The 19,432-nt window shown below is 41.1% G+C and overlaps 1 protein-coding gene across 11 annotated transcripts in view; it reads right to left on the bottom strand.

Annotated features, from left to right (window-relative positions):
- Window positions 1–19,432, bottom strand: part of fryl (furry homolog, like) — a 230,625-nt gene that overhangs the window by 73,160 nt on the left and 138,033 nt on the right. For all 11 annotated transcript variants that reach the window (XM_060917412.1, XM_060917413.1, XM_060917403.1 and 8 more), the window contains 9 exons: window positions 17,282–17,335; window positions 14,265–14,404; window positions 14,004–14,100; window positions 12,016–12,095; window positions 8,157–8,237; window positions 7,268–7,436; window positions 5,465–5,557; window positions 2,545–2,643; window positions 1,126–1,227 (listed from right to left, as the gene is read on the bottom strand). In XM_060917412.1, coding sequence (XP_060773395.1) covers window positions 1,126–1,227; window positions 2,545–2,643; window positions 5,465–5,557; window positions 7,268–7,436; window positions 8,157–8,237; window positions 12,016–12,095; window positions 14,004–14,100; window positions 14,265–14,404; window positions 17,282–17,335 — 915 coding nt within the window. The remainder of the gene's footprint in view (window positions 1–1,125; window positions 1,228–2,544; window positions 2,644–5,464; window positions 5,558–7,267; window positions 7,437–8,156; window positions 8,238–12,015; window positions 12,096–14,003; window positions 14,101–14,264; window positions 14,405–17,281; window positions 17,336–19,432) is intronic.

Here is a 19,432-nt window from a genome sequence, read left to right as displayed (position 1 = left end):
TATAAGCAAATGATCATGTCAATTTTAAAGCATGGAATCATCAGGAAAAATCAATTCCTGCACTACATCAAGAGGAAAAAAAAAGCAAGAAAAAGATCCGACACTTGACAATGGATCAAATGTCTTCAGCAGTCTACTCATTTTCAGCTTTGAGTCACACACAATATGGGTACATACCTACACGATATCAATACATACATGATTTAAGGCAATACAAAGAAAAGGGAGTTAGTATTATTGATACACAAGAACCTACTATAATATATTATGAATAGGCACGTTACGATTCACCCAATTCATGATTCGATTTGATTCACAATACTGGATTCACAATTCAAATTTTCCCATTATATTTTCTGAAAGAAAATTAAATGAAAATTCTATTACCAAAAAAACCCACCAACTTTTATTTACCTATTCTTTGTCAGCTTAAATACTCCTTTTGTTAAAATGGGGGAAGAACCCTTTGTTTCTCTCTTTCTTAATAACCAACAATAATTATTTACACACATTTGTAAGGGTTGGAGTAAAACAGAAGAGCCTATTAACTTAAATGTTCCTTTTATTAAAAATTAAATACGTTAAAAACGACAGGACTTTTCTTAATAAACTTTGATGAACATTTGTACTACTTCCATTTGCTTCTCTTTTCTTTTGCTTTCAGCAACCGTTAAAAAGAGAGCGCAGATTTCTTGTTAAATCTGTTTGTACAGTCAATCACACAACAGCTCTTTTCCATTACAGGAAAAATTACAGCTAGGAAAAAGTAAGACTGCACAGCATAATAGCAAATAGTTTTTTTATTTCATCAATTTAAATCACCAATTTGCATCATGATTTATTGTTGCATGATATATTACTTAATTATTCATCAATTCAAACATTTTAACAAAGTCTTGGTTATTTTTCACAGATATTCGTTTTGCCTCCAGTGAATAAGTGTTAAATACTAGATAGCTGTCATTTGCTAAGATGTCTTTTTTTTTTTTTTGCAGTGAACCTGTAAAACGAGACAACCCTTTATACCTTTGGCTACGTTTTGAAGCATTATGCTAGTGTTAAGCTGAGAAAATGACTGAGTGAAAACTAGCAGACAAGGACTTTATTATACTGGTTATGATGTACCTTTAGGTGTGAGAGGCAGTTCTGCAGGAAGATGTGCCAGTTATTGAGGAAAAATTGCTTTTGACTGACACACAGCAAACATGTGACCAGAGGATACAGTGCCTAGAGAGAGAGAGAGAGAGAGAGAGAGAGAGAGAGAGAGAGAGAATATATTCAGTTAATGAGGGCAAAATCAAGTTATCATTCTTTAGTCTAAAGGCCAATTTATGCTGACAACGCAGTCCTCGCAGATAGCGTCGCAGACAGTGTCTGCGTAGCCCCCCCCACCTTCGCAGATGCTCTGCGCGCACCTCCCAAAAATTGTGACCACCACAGAAGCCTCGCAGACAAGATGGCTCTGATTGGTCCACTCTACAGCCGCCGTACACGCACTTCCACTTCCCTACTTTCCCGGTTTGGTTTGTTTTCACGACCGGCATTTTTAAAAACACGAGCGAAGATGGAGCAGCATGAAGAGCGGTTGATTGAGGAAGTACGTACATCTATACGACTCCAGTTCTAGTCATTATAAAAAAAAAAAGTTGTAGTCATTATAAGTAACCGGAGAATAAACACTCCACTAACCACACCCACCAACTACTCCTAGCGACTTCGCGCTCCCTTGCGTTGTGCCGGTGAATAACATCGCGCACGCCTATTACTCCCCGCTCAACGATAAATTACAACTGTCTGCGAAAAGCTATCTGCGAAAGCCTTGTCGCAAGAACATGCAGAGGCCTTAAAGGTAGTCCAAGGAGCAATAGCTAAGAGAAAAACACCAATGTTGTGGTGGTAGTGTTTCTCAAGCCATTTCACAAATGTTCCAAACTGTAGTATCTCCCCCCAGCCAAATTCAGGGCCTGACTGTGCTTAATGGAACTGTGTCATCCCCCCAAAAAAACAACAAACAAACAAACAAACAAACAAACACACTCAAGTGCTTCTCTTGAATTTAGTGCAAATTTCAACCCTAAATTGGTCTTTCCAATTCCTACCTACAAGCTAATTATCCCACTACAGCAACCAAACAGGTAGGGTGGGTCGAGCCTGAGCTTCCTCAAAGACGTTAAGTCAACCTCCACACCTTTAGAAACCGCTGCATAACACAATCGGAGTGAAGTGCTGTCCGCCCTCTTCCACATGAACTCACAGTCACTTACTTTTGTCTAGTGATTGCTCCCACCCAGATTGTACAGCCAGTTTTGCTCTCTGGACTCCTGGCCATAAAGGCTGTAGCATCGTCAGGATTTGAACTCTCAACCTCCCAGACGACAGGCCGGATGCTTTCGTGTTGCACCACTCAGGAGCCATTCAGTGCAATTTTTCAAAACAGGACCGTCTCCGTTTTATCAATGTAAAAAATGTCATGGGGCCGAGTGTAGCGCAGAATCCCTGCATAAACCCAGAACGAGAGAGAATCTGCAGGAGACGTGCATTTACCAATGAGTGTTTCTTCCTGGAGCTGAGGTCGAAAGTAGTCTGGTAGAGCATCTCTACAAAGTTCTTCAGGCAGGGCACGTTCACCTCATTCTTCACAGCCTTAAAACACACACACACACACACACACACCTTTGTGAGGTTGTTCCACTGACAATGATTACTGTAACTAATAAATACCATGCCTACACCTAAAGTGCTAACCTAAAAAGACTAACTAAAATATTTTGATATTTTTGTGAGATTTGGTCAGATCTAATTTAAAACAAACAAACCCCTAAATCTTACAGCACTGTATCCGACAATTTATGTAAATCATCTTTCTCTTCCATTCAGGGCTACGCTGAAAATAACCGAATTGAAAGTCTGTCCATTAAAGCTACACGGCCTTTCAATTGCATAAAATAGGTCACAGTATTTCACCATATGGACCGACCTTAAGCTGGTAAATAATATATTTATTTTTTTCTTTACCAAATTCTAACAGAAAACGAGAGCGCCCGAAAGGGAAAACCGAGCCAAGCCACCATTTTGAATCCTCATTCACGGCTGTAATGCAAATGGCTTCCTCCTCAGTATACAAGTGCACTTCCATGGCAGGAAAAAAAAAAAAACGAACAAAAAAACCTATATTTTGCCGCCTATGTAGTCCCCTATTTAAAAAAATTGAGTCATTCAGGATTCAGCCATGTTTTTGCTCGGCATTAGTAAGTTACAGTTTTTAGCTTTCTCCTGAAAGGTTTTATTTGATTTCTTCTTCCTCAGGGTAGTAAAACTCGTTTTTGCTGTGAACACTGTCGTTATCGCTATCCATGCTGTAAAATTAATGCTATTCTCCTGAGAAATGCTGGCAAAAATTTATAAGATTTTTGATAATCTTATAAATAAATCTTATTTAAAAAAAAAAAAAAAAGATAAAACGTTGACAAAAAAATTCTACGTTTTTTTGTTGTTGTGAACAAGCGAATCGCCAGAGGTCCGTAACTGGGGTCCGTACCATTGGATACGGACCCGCTCGCCAGCCAATCAGAGCGCAGGATTTGATGGAAACCGCACCGCGAAAAAATAAATATGTTTACTTCTATAATATCTCACAAACTATCAGGCCATTCTGTGGCTGGGAAGTTATTTAATTTGAGGGAATGCCCGAGCAAATAATGTGCACAAAAATCAGTCGCTTCGCACAGTCAAGCAGACAGAGGAAGTCCGTGTGCACATGCGCAAGTTTACCTTCTTTTCCTTCTTCTTTTGGGTTTTACAGCAGCTGGCATCCAGTGTTGCATTACTGCCATCTACAGGTTTACCTTGACTGTGCACTGACAGTTCCATCATTCCGTCGCTAAACGAACAGCTGATCACACCGAGGTGCTCGCTAACGGCCGATGCTTATTAGTTTGGTCCTGCGTTTCCTTTCCTTCGCAACATAACGTCTTTTCTTCTCGCTTTCTGTTACTGTTGTTGGTCTTTCACGTTTCATTCGCACACTCACGCCCTCCATTGTTCTCTCCTGTTTCAAATTTGTATCCCACAATGCCTTGCGTGAACAGGGAAAGCCCACCATGTGATGCATGATGTAGTAGCTTGAATTGGGTTATGATGAAGCAAGAAAAAAAAAGCAGAGAATTTAGGGCCACATGGCCCGAAATTCATTAATTGTTCTATTAAAAAAAAAAAAAAACTAATAAAATTGGAAGTCTGTGATTTGAATTCAGTAGCTTTCGGTCCACTAAACAAAAATAACTGGGTGTGTCAGGGAAAATTCTGTTTATGATCTAAACTTAAAATCTGAAAGGCAGTCTACCTTTAAAGATAAAGGTCTGGATTTTTTAAACCGGGCCCCATTTTCCCATTTCTCTGGGTTCGAATATTTACCAGGGACAAAAATGACTGAAATTGGTCCAGTATGGAATTAGAACACTATAACCAGCAACTGCAAAACTGCTACAGAATGTAATTCTACGGGGCAAACACTGGCATCAAAATAAACCGCTCGTTATTGTAATGTTATTTTAAGTGTGTGACAATATGGAAAGGATCCCTCCAGAGATGCACCTGTCTGTTTACCTCAATTACTGTAAAGAAACTGTACGAGATGACCGTTTCTACGCTCATTGTTTTACCTTTGTCTTCTTCCCGTCTCTGACACAGCACCACATTGAGTGTCTGTAGTTGATTACCACATGGGAGCTGTTTTCTGATGCTTACAATAGGAGAAGTTGCACAGAATTTGTGAGGAAGTCTCTTTCCAAAGTTACGCCTGCATATTTAGCCGATTACGACAATATGAAAGAAGTGTCGGACGACATAGATAGGATCCGTTTTGTAGTCATTCTCTACAGTTTCTTTACCTCTGTAGGGATCGTTTCCATGTTGTCAGACACTTACATCATGAGCCTGTCGGTGGCCAAAACAAGTGCTTTACTTTGATGCGGCTGTTTACCCCATAGGGTTACACTGTATAGCTGCTTTGTGGTTGTCGGTTGCAGCGTTCTAACTCAATACTGGACCAATTTTGATTGATTTTTCCCCCCCTAGTGAAAATTTGGACCCAAACAGATTGGAAAAGACGGCCCCGGTTTAAAAAAAAATTCCCCAGAGTTTCCCTTTAAGCCTAATTAGCTCTATAAAGCACCCCTACATTAGTTGTGAAACATTCAGCACTAGAATGCAGATTACACAATCGGTATGATGAGGAGTAAGGATATGGCTCTAACGCAAAGATAAGGCTGCATATTTACATCTGGGATACACAAGTGAAATTTTGTGGCTCCTCTTTGGAATGCAACCTCCCCCCCAAAAAAAAAAAATAAATAAAAATTTTTACGTAGACCGTTCTGAGTCTAAAGTACATGGGCAGATGGTTCTCAGGACCATACCCACTATATTACACAAGCATGTAACAAATGGCAAGTGAGGTACTTACAGCAGCTACAGGGATGAGAATCTCCACAAACAAGCCAGCTAAAGCATGCTTTATATCCTTGTCTTTGACCTCAAGGAAATACTGGGCACATTCCTGCACACAAACAAAAATTTGTGTTTAACTATTTCACGCACAGCGTCAAACACACTGAAGAGCCCAGTTTCTTTTTAAAACTTTCTGCTGTCCTGAGCTGCATCTCTAAACGAAAACTATGGACCTTACATTCAAAAGTAGTTACTAATCTAGAAAATTCAGAAGACTGGTATATGAGATTTTTTTTAATTTGAACAATAACTGTAATAGCAAAAACGGTTAGCGCTAGTACTCAATAACAGTCATAGTACACGAGTATGCAAATTGAGACACAAGGCTAGTTTGTTTAGAGGCGGTGGTGAAGTTTGTTTGTTGTTGAATTTCTATGCTAATGCGGTGTGTCAGAAGTACCGTATTTTCTGGACTATAAGCCGCTACTTTTTTCCTAGGTTTTGAACCATGCGGCTTATACAAAGGTGCGGCTATTCTGTGGATTTTTCTTCCACCGCTAGGGGCGCTCTAACCGGAAGTAGAATCAAAAATAAGATAGACGAAAAATCAATGCAAAGAAGAATTAGCAGATCTTTAGCAGATAGAACACGCACGACAAATTACTAACTGGTAATTATTTTCAAATCCAGCGAAGATGATTAAAGTGACTTGTGGTTTCAAACACAGGAGAAATGAAGGTAAATAAATACCGGTTATTTTCTCTTGGTTCTGTTCCGTTTTAATCAGCAAAGTTGCTGCCGTGTTAAAAGGCACTGTTCGGAAAGAATCTGTTCAGGTACATACATGTACATTTACAGTACAAAATCGTTCTGTACATGCAGTAAATATCTAATTTTTCAGCATAGATATCTGCGGCTTATAGCCCGGTGCGGCTTGTATATCTTTTTTTTATTATTTTTTTAAAAATAGAGCGGATGCGGCTTATATACAGGTGCGCTCTATAGTCCAGAAAATACGGTAACACTTCGAAATGCAAAACCCATTCTTACAGTCAGGGCGGTGTTTCTAATATTAATTAATTTGTAAATGAAATAAATAAGACAAACCAGTGCGCCAGCGACACAGTAGCTCACTCAGCCGTCCCATGAGAAACCAGACTCGTTTATAATTAGCCAAGTTGTTTTTCATGAGAACAATTTAATCTTCCAAACAAAATCAGAATCAAAATCCACTGAAAACTCAGGGAGGAGGAGGAGTGATTTTTGTGAATTGTGGACGGACGCCGCATGATGACAATAATAATAATAATAAGAAGAAGACACCAAGTTTCTCTTGCAACCCAATTTGAGCTGTATGGGGTCACGACCTAGACTAAATGTTAGGGATGTTGTTTATGCCAAATTATAATAACCGAATATAGGAAACGAGGAAGGGGGTAAGTTCCCCCCCCATATTTCCTAACTATAATGCAGCATCACTTGTGGTTTAAAATGCTCTTTGGAATAACCTGCAAACCTAAAAGTACCTGACTGGAGTCCACAGACTGTTAAGTGTTTTTCAAGTTGTATTCAACATTACTGGAAATATTCTGCGTGTCTTTCGTGTTTGCCTTTTTTTTGTATTTTTTAAATTTGCACACCATGACAATGGTATTCTCCAGAGCAAAATGTTTTTTCTTTTATTTTTCCTCCAATAACAGTGATGGAAGTATTAGAATACTGGCAATCACAACAGTTAACCAGGTACTGAAGCACCTGTGCACAAGCCAGTGCTTGCTTGTGTGTGTGTGTGCGCGCGCGTGCGTGTGTGTGTACCAACCTGCATAAACTGGAAGGAAGCCTCAAAGTCTTCCACAGGGTACATTTTGACTCTGAAGAACTTCATGCCCATGATGAGGCTGATGACGCTCTGCACCACGTGAGGACTCTGCTCTTTCTGCCGCAGTTCTTTTAGCTCTGTGATGAACTTCTTACGCACTGCCTGAAACCTGCACATTACAGCACAACACCAAATTATGGATGTTCGAGCCAAGATATTTATTCATATGCGTGTACAAGCGGTTGAGTTGTGCCTTTCACCGCTAAGTAAAGACGACACGACAGAGTGACCTACTTTCAATAGACTCCCAATCCTAGCACATTAAGACACAGACACCAGGCTACAAACAATTTCATTATTACTACATTATGTGCTATAGACATAAGATTAAGTAGTTCTAGGCAAAGAAAGGAAAAAAAAAAAAAGGCACGGTGCACCCGTACAGTAAATCACTTTTTATTACTACTATTGCAGCACTAAGTAAAATTAGATTACTGGGTGCTTTGTGTAACTGTGCTAGAGATTTAGCATGCGTTGAGGGTGAATTACGGCAGCTGTAAATGTGTCTGGAACTCCGAGTGCCCTGGACCGAGCTATCCGTTTGCTACTCGGATGGTGTGAGAAATTAACTGTAACGCAAAGCCGAACATTTTTGTTTGTCTTGTGCAGTTAGTCAAGCGAGCTCATCTGAATGTGCCCTGGGATTAAACAGAGCCATTAGGGTTGGCATTTACATAAAACACAGACCATGTTTTAATTAAAATCACATAACATAAGCAGCCCAACACTGAGAGGACAAGAAGTTTTTTCAGAAAGGTTTCACTTTTGTCTTGAAAGATTCCTACAGACACAAAAGGGAAAGATAAGTTGGGCAGAAATTCTGACTCACTTGGATTGAGTGAGGACTCCAATGACCTCGGCGTACAGATCTGCAATGATGTGCACGTTACCAGTGTTGGGGCCGGAGTACCTGTCACACAAGTCAACAAATTAGATACACACCTTTTACAATGCATGCTGTCTTTTGCTGCATTCGTCTAGAGGCCGAAACTTGTAATTCCTGACCTCTGACCACGTCCAAGTAAATAATTTCACGTTGGTTAGGAGGAGGAGTGGCACGGTGGTGTAGTGGTAAAATCACTGTTGCCTCACAGCAAGAAGGTTCCGGGTTTGAACCTCGCGGCTGCCAGGGGCCTTTCTGTGTGGAGTTTGTATGTTCTCCCTGTGGGTTTCCTCCGGGTGCTCCGGTTTCCCCCACAGTCCAAAGACATGCAGATTCGGTACAATGGGGCCACTGTAATTGGTGCAAGCTGTAGTGGTTTCCCAGCCATTATATATATATATGTGTGTGTGTGCGCGTGTATATATATATGCTGTCAAGCCATTAAAATATTTAATCGCGATTAATGTCGCGACGGGCGGCACGGTGGTGTAGTGGTTAGCGCTGTCGCCTCACAGCAAGAAGCTCCTGGGTTCAAGCCCCGGGGCCGGCAAGGGCCTTCCTGTGCGGAGTTTGCATGTTCTCCCCGTGTCCGCGTGGGTTTCCTCCGGGTGCTCCGGTTTCCCCCACAGTCCAAAGACATGCAGGTTAGGTTAACTGGTGACTCTAAATTGACCGTAGGTGTGAATGTGAGTGTGAATGGTTGTCTGCGTCTATGTGTCAGCCCTGTGATGACCTGGCGACTTGTCCAGGGTGTACCCCGCCTTTCGCCCGTAGTCAGCTGGGATAGGCTCCAGCTTGCCTGCGACCCTGTAGAAGGATAAAGCGGCTAGAGATAATGAGATGAGATAATGTCGCGACTGTCATAGTTAACTCATGATTAATCACAATTTAATCGCACATTTTTGTCACATGAAAAACCATTGTAATTCTCTTATCAGCATAAAAAAGTGAATGGGCTTGCTCACCGTTCGAACTACGGGGGTACTCGGGGGATCTGAGATCCCCTGAAACAGACATGAGATCCCTTGAAAACATGATTTGGGAAATGTTGGGGGGGTCTCTAAAATATTGGCAAAATTATGTTTATTGACATAGCAATCGTGTGTAACGGGAAGCATTTGCATATCCGAAGTGAGCGTGCGATGGAGATCCGCGCTCTGAGACAAGCGCAAGCACCCCCCCCCCCAAGGGAAAAAAAGGGACCCCCCGAAAATATCGGTATAGTTCGAACACTGGTTGTACCAATGTGTTTTTTTTTTTTATTGCAGAACATAACACGTCTTGTCACAGCCACTGCAAAGTGGGGCTGGAGCCGCCGATGGGAAAACGAAACCTAAGCCGAGCACCGTGGCTCTTCGGGGGCGGGCAGAGGACTCTGGCTGTGCGGGGCGTGGCATCATGTCACAGAGCGTTAATCTCGCGATAAAAAAAATTATCGCCGTTAAAATTGAGTCAAGTTAACGCGTTAATAACGCGACATTTTTGACAGCACTTATATATATATATATATATATATATATATATATATATATATATATATATATATATATATTCACAGCGGTTCTTTCGTCTCCATTGCTCCCTGTCTTCCGCATCCTTCTCTACCTCCTCTCTCACCACATCCATGTATCTCCTCTTTGGCCTTCCTTGTTTTCGTGTGCCTGGCAGCTCCATCCTCAACATTCTCCTTCCAACATGCTCTGCATGTCTTCTCAGGATGTGTCCATACCATCTCCGTCTCATCTCTCTTAGCTTAATTCCCAAGCTCTCTACATGCTGCTATTCTGCACCTTGTACTATTGCACCCTTGTACTATTGCACCCCAGTAACATGCCTCAAACTTGACTACATTTCTGGACTACATTACCTCAAACTTGACTACATTTCTGGAACTACAATTCTGGAACTACAATTCTGGAACTACATTACCTCAAACTACAATTCTGGACTACATTACCTGAAACTTGACTACATTTCTGGATCACTGTGAATATTCTGGGAACTGTATGCCCACTGTCTGTCTATATGTTGTGTTAATTTGCTTATCTGTTGATGTCTGTGTGCACTTTTATGTTTAGTTGTGTGTCAATTTTATAAATACTGCACATTTGGAGTTTGGGGAAACGCAATTTCAATCCTCTGTGTAATTCTGTTACATGGTCTGACTAACAAAGTTCACTTTGACTTTGATGTGCTCGTTCCTTATCCTGTCCAACCTTGTCACTCCCATCACAAACCTTAACATCCTCAACTCCGCCACCTCCAACTTTGCCTCCTGTCTCTTCGTTAAGGGTACGGTCTCCAATCCATACATCACAGCTGGTCTCACTACTGTCTTATACATCTTACCTTTCACTTTTGCTGGGACTTTCCGATCACAAATGACTCCCGAAATCCTTCTCCAACTGCTCCACCCTGCCTGTGCTCTCTTTCTCACCTCACTATCACAGCCCCCATTTTCCTGCACAGTTGACCCCAGGTACTTGAATTCACCAACTTTTACATCTACTCCTTGCATCTTCACTACACTCTCATCCCCATTCTTACTGACACACATTTCTGTTTTGCTCCTGCTCACCTTCATTCCTCTTCATTCCAACACATACCTCCATCTCTCCAAACCCAACTCAACCTCCTTTCACCACATATCACAATATCATCTGCAAACATCATGTTCCATGGCGACTCTTGCCTCACTTCGTCCGTCAAGCTATCCATCACTATGGCAAACAAGAAAGGACTCAAAGCAGATCCTTGATGGAGTCCCACCTTCACCTTGAACCATTCAGTCGTTCCAACTGCACACCTCACTGCTGTTTCACTGTTCTCATACATGTCTTGCACCACTCTAATATACTTCTCATTCACTCCACTCTTTCTCATACAATACCATAACTCATCTCTCGGCACTCTATCGTATGCCTTCTCCAGGTCTACAAACACACAGTGTAGCTTTCTCTGGCCTTTTCTGTACTTCTCCATTAACATTCACGAACAAAGAAAATACTGGCGGCACGGTGGTGTAGTGGTTAGCGCTGTCGCCTCACAGCAAGAAGGTCCGGGTTCGAGCCCCGTGGCCGGCGAGGACCTTTCTGTGCGGAGTTTGCATGTTCTCCCCGTGGGTTTCCTCCGGGTGCTCCAGTTTCCCCCACAGTCCAAAGACATGCAGGTTAGGTTAACTGGTGACTCTAAATTGAGCGTAGGTGTGAATGTGAGTGTGAATGGTTGTCTGTGTCTATGTGTCAGCCCTGTGATGACCTGGCGACTTGTCCAGGGTGTACCCCGCCTTTCACCCGTAGTCAGCTGGGATAGGCTCCAGCTTGCCTGCGACCCTGTAGAACAGGATAAAGCGGCTACAGATAATGAGATGAGATGAGAAGAAAATACTTCAACAACTCAGAATTCCTATTTGGGAACTCGGGAAGGTCTCCTAAACTCTGAACAACATGGCTGCTCAGAGAGTTTTCTTAAATGTATAATACTGTATGTACAAATATTCACTTGTTAAAAGCTATGACGATGAAAATGACATCGTTACGAGCTCCGACTTCCCACTGCCATGTTGGGTCAAATACAGCTTTTAGAAAATCAGTGAAGGTTCTCATATTATTGTACCATGTCTTAAGTGAAGTGACATTTATGTTTGTCTAGTTTGGTCTCTAATGTAAATGAGTTTGCAAGTTAACACACACACACACACACACACACACACACACACACACACACACTCTAGAGCCACTTGAGAAGAAAGTGAGATGTGGGAATTGGGACGTGTGGCGAGAGTGTGGATGTGTGCACTACTTACCCCTCTTTGTGTTTAAAGTGCTTAAAGGCCAAGTTAAGAACCTCATGTACTAATGCATCTGGTACAGGATGAAGAGGAATCTAAGCAAAACAAAAACAGTGTTATCACCAACCAGAACACTACAACATTTTGACAAGAACCTGGCGATATGATCCACATCACGATACAGGGGTTACGATTATAACTATCACTATTTTTGTGCAATTTGAACAAAGAAATTAACATTTACTTATATCGGGGGGAACAACGACACTACATCGCCGAACTGTATTGGCATTGGTGGTAACGTTACTAGTCACCAAGGTTTGCTAATGCTAACTTTAGCATTGTACCCCAACACGACTTCCTGTCTTAAGCCCTATTCGCACGGGATAAGTATTACCTGTGGACCTCTGGTAATTCAGAATAATTACAGAGAATGTCTGAGTTCTTAGTCCCGTGCGAATGCGCCATGTCCGTAATTTGCCAAGTAATAATTCCGCCGCGAATTACCTACTGCATTTCGGCAAAACACAGACGTCCAGTGGTAATACAAGTCCCGTGTGAATGCGCATGTCTGTGTTTGTAATTATTAAACGCGCGTCTCTTGTACTTTTCTGGAGTGAATAATGGAGGATACGGGCGAAATTTTGATAAACGGCATTTCAGGGCAAGTGGTAGTAGGCCTATCCCATATTTGAACCAGATAAGCAGAAACAGCTCCAAGAAGAACTCCAAGAAGCATGAAGAATCTTCAACTGGATGGCTTGTGTGGCAGCCAGTGTTCGAACTATGCCGATATTTTCGGGGGGGTCCCTTTATTTCCCTTGGGGGGGGGGCTTGCGCTTGTCTCAGAGCGCAGATCTCCAAACACATGAGAAGCCTATCTTACGCACATATCACGCGGACTCCACACCTCCACACACGCATCGCGTCTGAAGTCATAACTCATCAGGGGAAATCGTGTCCGCATTGGCATGTTCAAAAAACAACCTCGCGTTAACAATGATACCACACGCAAGAAAAAAAAAAAAAAGTCAGGCTACTCAACACACCTGGCAGCAGCAGTCGTTGTCATATCGGTTTATTTTATCTTTGATGTAAACACAACACTTCGGATATGCAAATGCTTCCCGTTACACACGATTGCTATGTCAATAAACATCATTTTGCCAATATTTTAGAGACCCCCCAACATTTCCCAAATCATGTTTTCAAGGGATCTCATGTCTGTTTCAGGGGATCTCGGATCCCCCGAGTACCCCCGTAGTTCGAACATTAGTGGCAGCATATGGTAAGGAGCCACGCTAACCCCCATGACACAGCAATACGAAGATATTTTGGTTAACGGAGGGAAGACAAATGTTCGTTTAGCAAAATACCCGGCTATGTGTAAACAGCGCCATAAACTGCCTGTTCACTTACATTGCCATCTCGAGACTGTTTTCATCCGCAGTGACCCCGCCTTCTCATTTTGAGAGCGTGGAGCAAACATACTGCATCCCTATCATATGCGTTTCCCCTCTCTTAATTTGGATACAGTGCTATTCTTATGCCTACTGTGTTTTCATCCTACCTTATTAACGCACCATTAATGTACGACACATCCGGTCACAATGTCTGTAAACTCAGTGAATTACAGACTTTTGCTTATCCCGTCCGAATGCGCCACACAATAACACAGAGGTGCAGGGGTAATTGCGAATTACCAGAGGTCCATAGGTAATACTTATCCCGTGTGAATCGTACATTAGTTTATGAAATAGCTGAAGATAGATTACAACACTGCCATCTAGCCATTCGGGAGTATAAACAGCACTAAATGAAGCACTGTCTGCCACGAATATTTACATATTATAACCATTATTTAAAAATCAATACAGTATCATGATACTCAAGTATATCGCCATTTTCTCATAGCCCTATATGGCACAAGGCTAAAATGGAGTCTGATAAACGTGTACGCCAACGGCAAACCTAAAGCAAACTTTTACACACACACACTTTACCTGTTTCAAAACCTCTACTAAAACTAAACAAAAAATGAAGTCTATGGCTAAGTCCCTCCTCTCTTGTAGGTAGTCTTTATCCCGATGCTGTTCGTCCCTGGAGGAGAAAGAAAAAAAAAAACACGAGGTTAAAATTGTGAAATGTAACAAAAAATGTTTACCTAATAGCACAAAATGAAAAATGCTGAGATAAATGGAAAAAAATTACCTCCATGAGATTATCTTGTGGGTGTGCGCACACTTAAGCACGTGTACACTTACCCTTTGGACTTGGTGCTAGATCTGGGCCTGTATTCGTAGGACTCGTCCTCAGTGCCGCTCTGCCTCCGGTACCAGTCGAACAGTGTGCGCAGCAGCGAGGGCAAACAGTGTTCTGCTATCGAGCTCATAGAGCTTATTAACTACAACAACACACATCAACAACACACATTACATGCTACTGCACCCATGTCTCGTACCAAGCCACATATTTTAATGCAATAAAACATCCACTAAACTGTTCAACCCAACCTGGCACATATGCAGTACTTTTCCTCCCGTAGGTCCTATTTATTTATTTATTTATTTATTTATTTGGGGATAAATAAACTGCACATTTCTACAGTCTTTACAAGATACTTTCTCTAATGACAATCCTTTGTTTTCACTGACGTCAATGCGTTCTATTCAGTTACCCACAACGCAATGTGCTAGTAATTTTAAGTACCCAGCCAAATACTGAAGGCATTGGCCCTGTCATGCAGTCAGACAAAATTTCTAACCAGCATGCACCGCATGAAGTCAGCGCTGTGCAGCAGCTGAATGCACCTAGTTTCTCGAGCGCGAGTCAGTTGCGTGCTTGTGTGAATCACACGAGATTACACAACTCGAGAACGGGAGACCCTGTGGCTCTCTGGTCATAGTGCCAGCGGGATTTCAAAAATAATAAGTTCCTTCTCGCCGGATCCTCTTCAAATTGCAGGGAGGCTCATCATGCAGGAGTAAGAGCTACCATACTGAATCGCATAGCATCATATTCTTTTGCATTGCGTTGAATCAAATTGCACAGCATCACAATAAGGGTGAATTGTATAGTATTACATTGGTAGTTGTATGTATCTTCATTGTGTTGGACTGTTGGCAGTTCATCAAGATGCGCATCGTATCGCATCGGCCTCAGTGATGGAGAATCACATCCTTAACATCCCTAATAATAAGTAGTTAAAAACAGTTAAACCTTGAGCTGGGTGAGGTCATGTACAGTGGTGCTTGAAAGTTTGTGAACCCTTTAGAAACCGGCCCAAACCATGATACTACCACCACCATGTTTCACAGATGGGATCTTGCGCTGGAATGCAGTGTTTTCCTTTCTCCAAACATAACACTTCTCATTTAAACCAAAAAGGTCTGGGGTGTCATGGCTCAGGTGGCTAAGGCACCATACCATAAATCCGGGGACCCGGGTTCGATTCTGACCCGAGGTCATTTCCCGATCCCTCCCCGTGTCTCTCTCCCGCTCATTTCCTGTCTCTACACTGTCCTATCCAATAAAGGTGAAAAAAGCCCCAAAAAAAATCTTAAAAAAAAAAAAGTTCTATTTTGGTCTCATCCGTCCACAAAACATTTTTCCAATAGCCTTCTGGCTCGTCCACGTGATCTTTAGCAAACTGCAGACGAGCAGCAAATGTTCTTTTTGAAGAGCAGTGGCTTTCTCCTTGCAACCCTGCCATGCACACCATTGTTGTTCAGTGTTCTCCTGATGGTGGACTCATGAACATTAACATTAGCCAATGTGAGAGAGGCCTTCAGTTGCTTAGAAGTTACCCCGGGGTCCTTTGTGACCTCGCTAACTATTACACACCTTGCTCTTGGTGTGATCTTTGTTGGTCGACCACTCCTGGAGAGGGTAACAATGGTCTTGAATTTCCTCCATTTGTACACAATCTGTCTGACTGTGGATTGGTGGAGTCCAAACTCTTTAGAGATGCTTTTATAACCTTTTCCAGCCTGATGAGCATCAACAACGCTTTTTCTGAGGTCCTCAGAAATCTCCTTTGTTCGTGCCATGATACACTTCCACAAACATGTGTTGTGAAGATCAGACTTGGATAGATCCCTGTTCTTTAAATAAAACAGGGTGCCCACTCACACCTGATTGTCATCCCATTGACTGAAAACATGTGACTCTAATTTCACCTTCAAATTAACTGCTAATCCTCGAGGCTCACATACTTTTACAACTCACAGATATGTAATATTGGATCATTTTCCTCAATAAATAAATGACCAAGTATAATAGTTTTGTCTCATTTGTTTAACTGGGTTCTCTTTATCTACTTTTAGGACCTGTGTAGAAATCTGATGTTTTAGGTCATATTTATACAGAAATATAGAAAATTCTAAAGGGTTCACAAACTTTCAAGCACCACTGTAATAAAAGCTCGGGGGCTCGGAAATAACTGTAAATAAATGCTTAAGGACATTGTACTTTGTCATGAAAGTAATAAACGAATACTGAAAGAGCAAAAAGTTTTGAACAGACGATCCGAGCGCACTTCTCCTTGGTTGTATGATTAACCTTCGCCTTTCTTCAGACAGAAGAATTTTAACTTGTTTTTGATTGGAAGAGTGACATGTACAGAACAAATTGGCATATTTATTACACAGTCAAACGCTGCATTTGTGTTTGGGGGGGGGGGAGCACAGCTGCAGTAGTCTTGTGTGATATAACTATTTCCCATAACTATCGCCAGTGAGAATCGCACCGTGGCTCTGGAAGAGTGGAGGCTCAAAACACTGTCTGAGCAACATAATGATGCTGCAGCAATGATCAGGGCCAAGGTGGGTGTGGCCAGATATATGCAATATATGTCATTACAGCAATAAATAAATACATATTTTAAAAAAAAAGATACATTTTGTCGTTCTGCACCGAAGTCTGGCAATATTAAAGGTGTGTACAAGATAGAAGGTAGGTGGAAATGGATATTATTTGTGCTGATCTTAAACCTGGATGCACAACGCTTTCCCACAAACCAACATGACCGCCATCATGATAACTGGACTCTATCTGATACTATTGTAAATGGCCTCGACCCGAGTGAGAGTGTGAGAATGAATGACTGTGGTGAGGTGATGGATGCTGCTGAGAAGAGTTATGTAACTGCTCTCTCTGCCCTGCTTGCATCTGGCCGACACACTCCGACACCCTGCAATGATATATCGCTGGGGATGACGCAGCGATTCCCGGGTCCAAGACGCGCACGCAGCACATCCACTGCTTCTATTTAATGTCTCACCTGATCAAACTGCGCATCTTCCCCTCTCTGCAGAGATCTGGATAAAGGCTTCTCCTGGACAGGAAACGCATAATTAGTCATAGGGCAGGATTTCTGACATTCAAAACACCACACAGGGTTGCCTAGCAAGAAAATCCTAGCCGTCAAGCAAAACAAAACAAAACAAGAACTATGAAACCAACATTTAACAGCAATCTGCAGAAATGTTCGGGTTTATAAGCAAACAGCTATGTGCAGAAGCTTAGTGTAAAACAGCTGCTTATTTAAAATGAACACAAGTACGCCACGTCACATGTCTGCAGTCTAATTCTCAGATATTGATAACCTGTCTGTAGCGCAAACTTGATTTTTTTTTTTTTTTATAGATCTGAGCATCAGCATCAGTACAGAAAGGATAGATTATATTATAGCATGGGAAGTTTCCTGGGAAAACTTTATTTAAAGGGTTTTAAATAGAGTGTTATGACATGTATTAGCATTACATAAATATTTCATAAATTAATGCTGGAGAAATGGCTTATGTCAAAACTCCTAAGATGATCCTGAAGGTTTTATGCAACCTGGACTTTACATAGATCATCATATAACCAACACATGAACATATTTATTAGCTTGTATTTACTAACAGCACATTCATGACACTGAACAAGTCATAATACAGATTCGATGAACACCTGAGTTTGAGGGAACTGAAATCATTCATATGGAAGGAATATGGGCTTCAGAAATAAGATAAACACACTAATATACACATTTTTTTAAACCATATTTGATTTTCTAAGTTTGCCTACTGGCAAAGATATGAACAGTCTATAATTTTAAAGGGCTGATGACACGTTTTTGACATCTTTGGCGATGTTTTATAACATAAAAAGTAATTCCCGATGATCCATATATTAATTCACGAAGGCGCCTATTTTACAAGTTATGATAAAAAAACGCGGCTATTTGGGCAAATTTGACGGGGCTGCAGCACCCAGGAGACGAATGAGGAGGAGGAGCTATATGACGTCAGCGAAAGAACCTTCCTCCTAACTTACCAAACTGGTAAGTTAGGTAAGTGATATTTATATTATATATATATATATATATATAAATAAAAAATTTATTTTAATTACACACACACACAGAATTAGTGAATGCCATAACACAGTTTTGGCAACATTATGACCACCTGCCATCTTAACTACTGTGAGTCAGGTGTATGTACTTGTGTATATACAGTATCCAGTCAAAAGTTTGTACACCCCTACTCATTCATAGCTTTTTCTGTTTTTTCTACATTTGTTGAAAACTACAGAAGACATCAAAACTATGAAATAACATATGGAACATAATTCCATACATGTCCTAAACAAAAAACAATTATATAGGATTCATATTTTAGATTCTTCAAAGTAGCCAGCGTTTACCTTGATGATGCTTTACACACTACTGGCATTATCTTAACCAGCTTCATGAGGTAGTCACCTGGAATGCTTTTCAATTAATAGGTGTGCCTCGTCAAAAGTTAATTAGTGCAATTTCTTGCCTTCTTAATGCGTCTGAGATCAAACAAATAATAAAAACACAGTAAATAGCCCTATTGCACAACTGTAGTAATCTAGATCGTCAAGAACCACTCAAGTAAGTAAAGAGAAATGACAGAACATCATTAGTTTAAGACATGAAGTGTGTTTTAATAAATAAAAATAAAATAGTGAATTCGTAGGTATGTCCAGACTTTTGACTGGTACTGTATTACTGTATCTTACAGTCTCATATGCTCAGTCTATTTGTATTAAAATTATTAAAATAGAGCCCCATTTAAATGCAGCTTCTTATTTCTCCAGCCAAATGAAAGATTTTAATGCCCTCAAACTAGCTTTAATCCAATGCGCATTTATGACACTCCTCTTATGAAGTACTGTGTAAAAACCTTCTACAGCTTTCTAAGTGTCAAAGTGCTGCTCGTAAAACCTTGAAGAAGATTTGGATCAAGTTAAAACTGTAGCTCAGTCAGTTCTTAATGATTACTGTTGACATTTTTAAAAACTCCAATACCATCTTGGGAGTTTTGATGCAAGCTTTAAATGCTTCAGAATTAGTTTATAAAATATTTATGAAATACGAATGAATGTGTTGGAAAGGCTCCATGTAGGTACCCTACAA

The sequence above is a fragment of the Neoarius graeffei genome, chromosome 3 (genome assembly GCF_027579695.1).
Source record: "Neoarius graeffei isolate fNeoGra1 chromosome 3, fNeoGra1.pri, whole genome shotgun sequence".
NCBI lineage: Eukaryota > Metazoa > Chordata > Actinopteri > Siluriformes > Ariidae > Neoarius > Neoarius graeffei.
The sequence above is the reverse complement of the archived record's forward strand: the minus strand, read 5'-3'. Positions and strand labels throughout refer to the sequence as shown.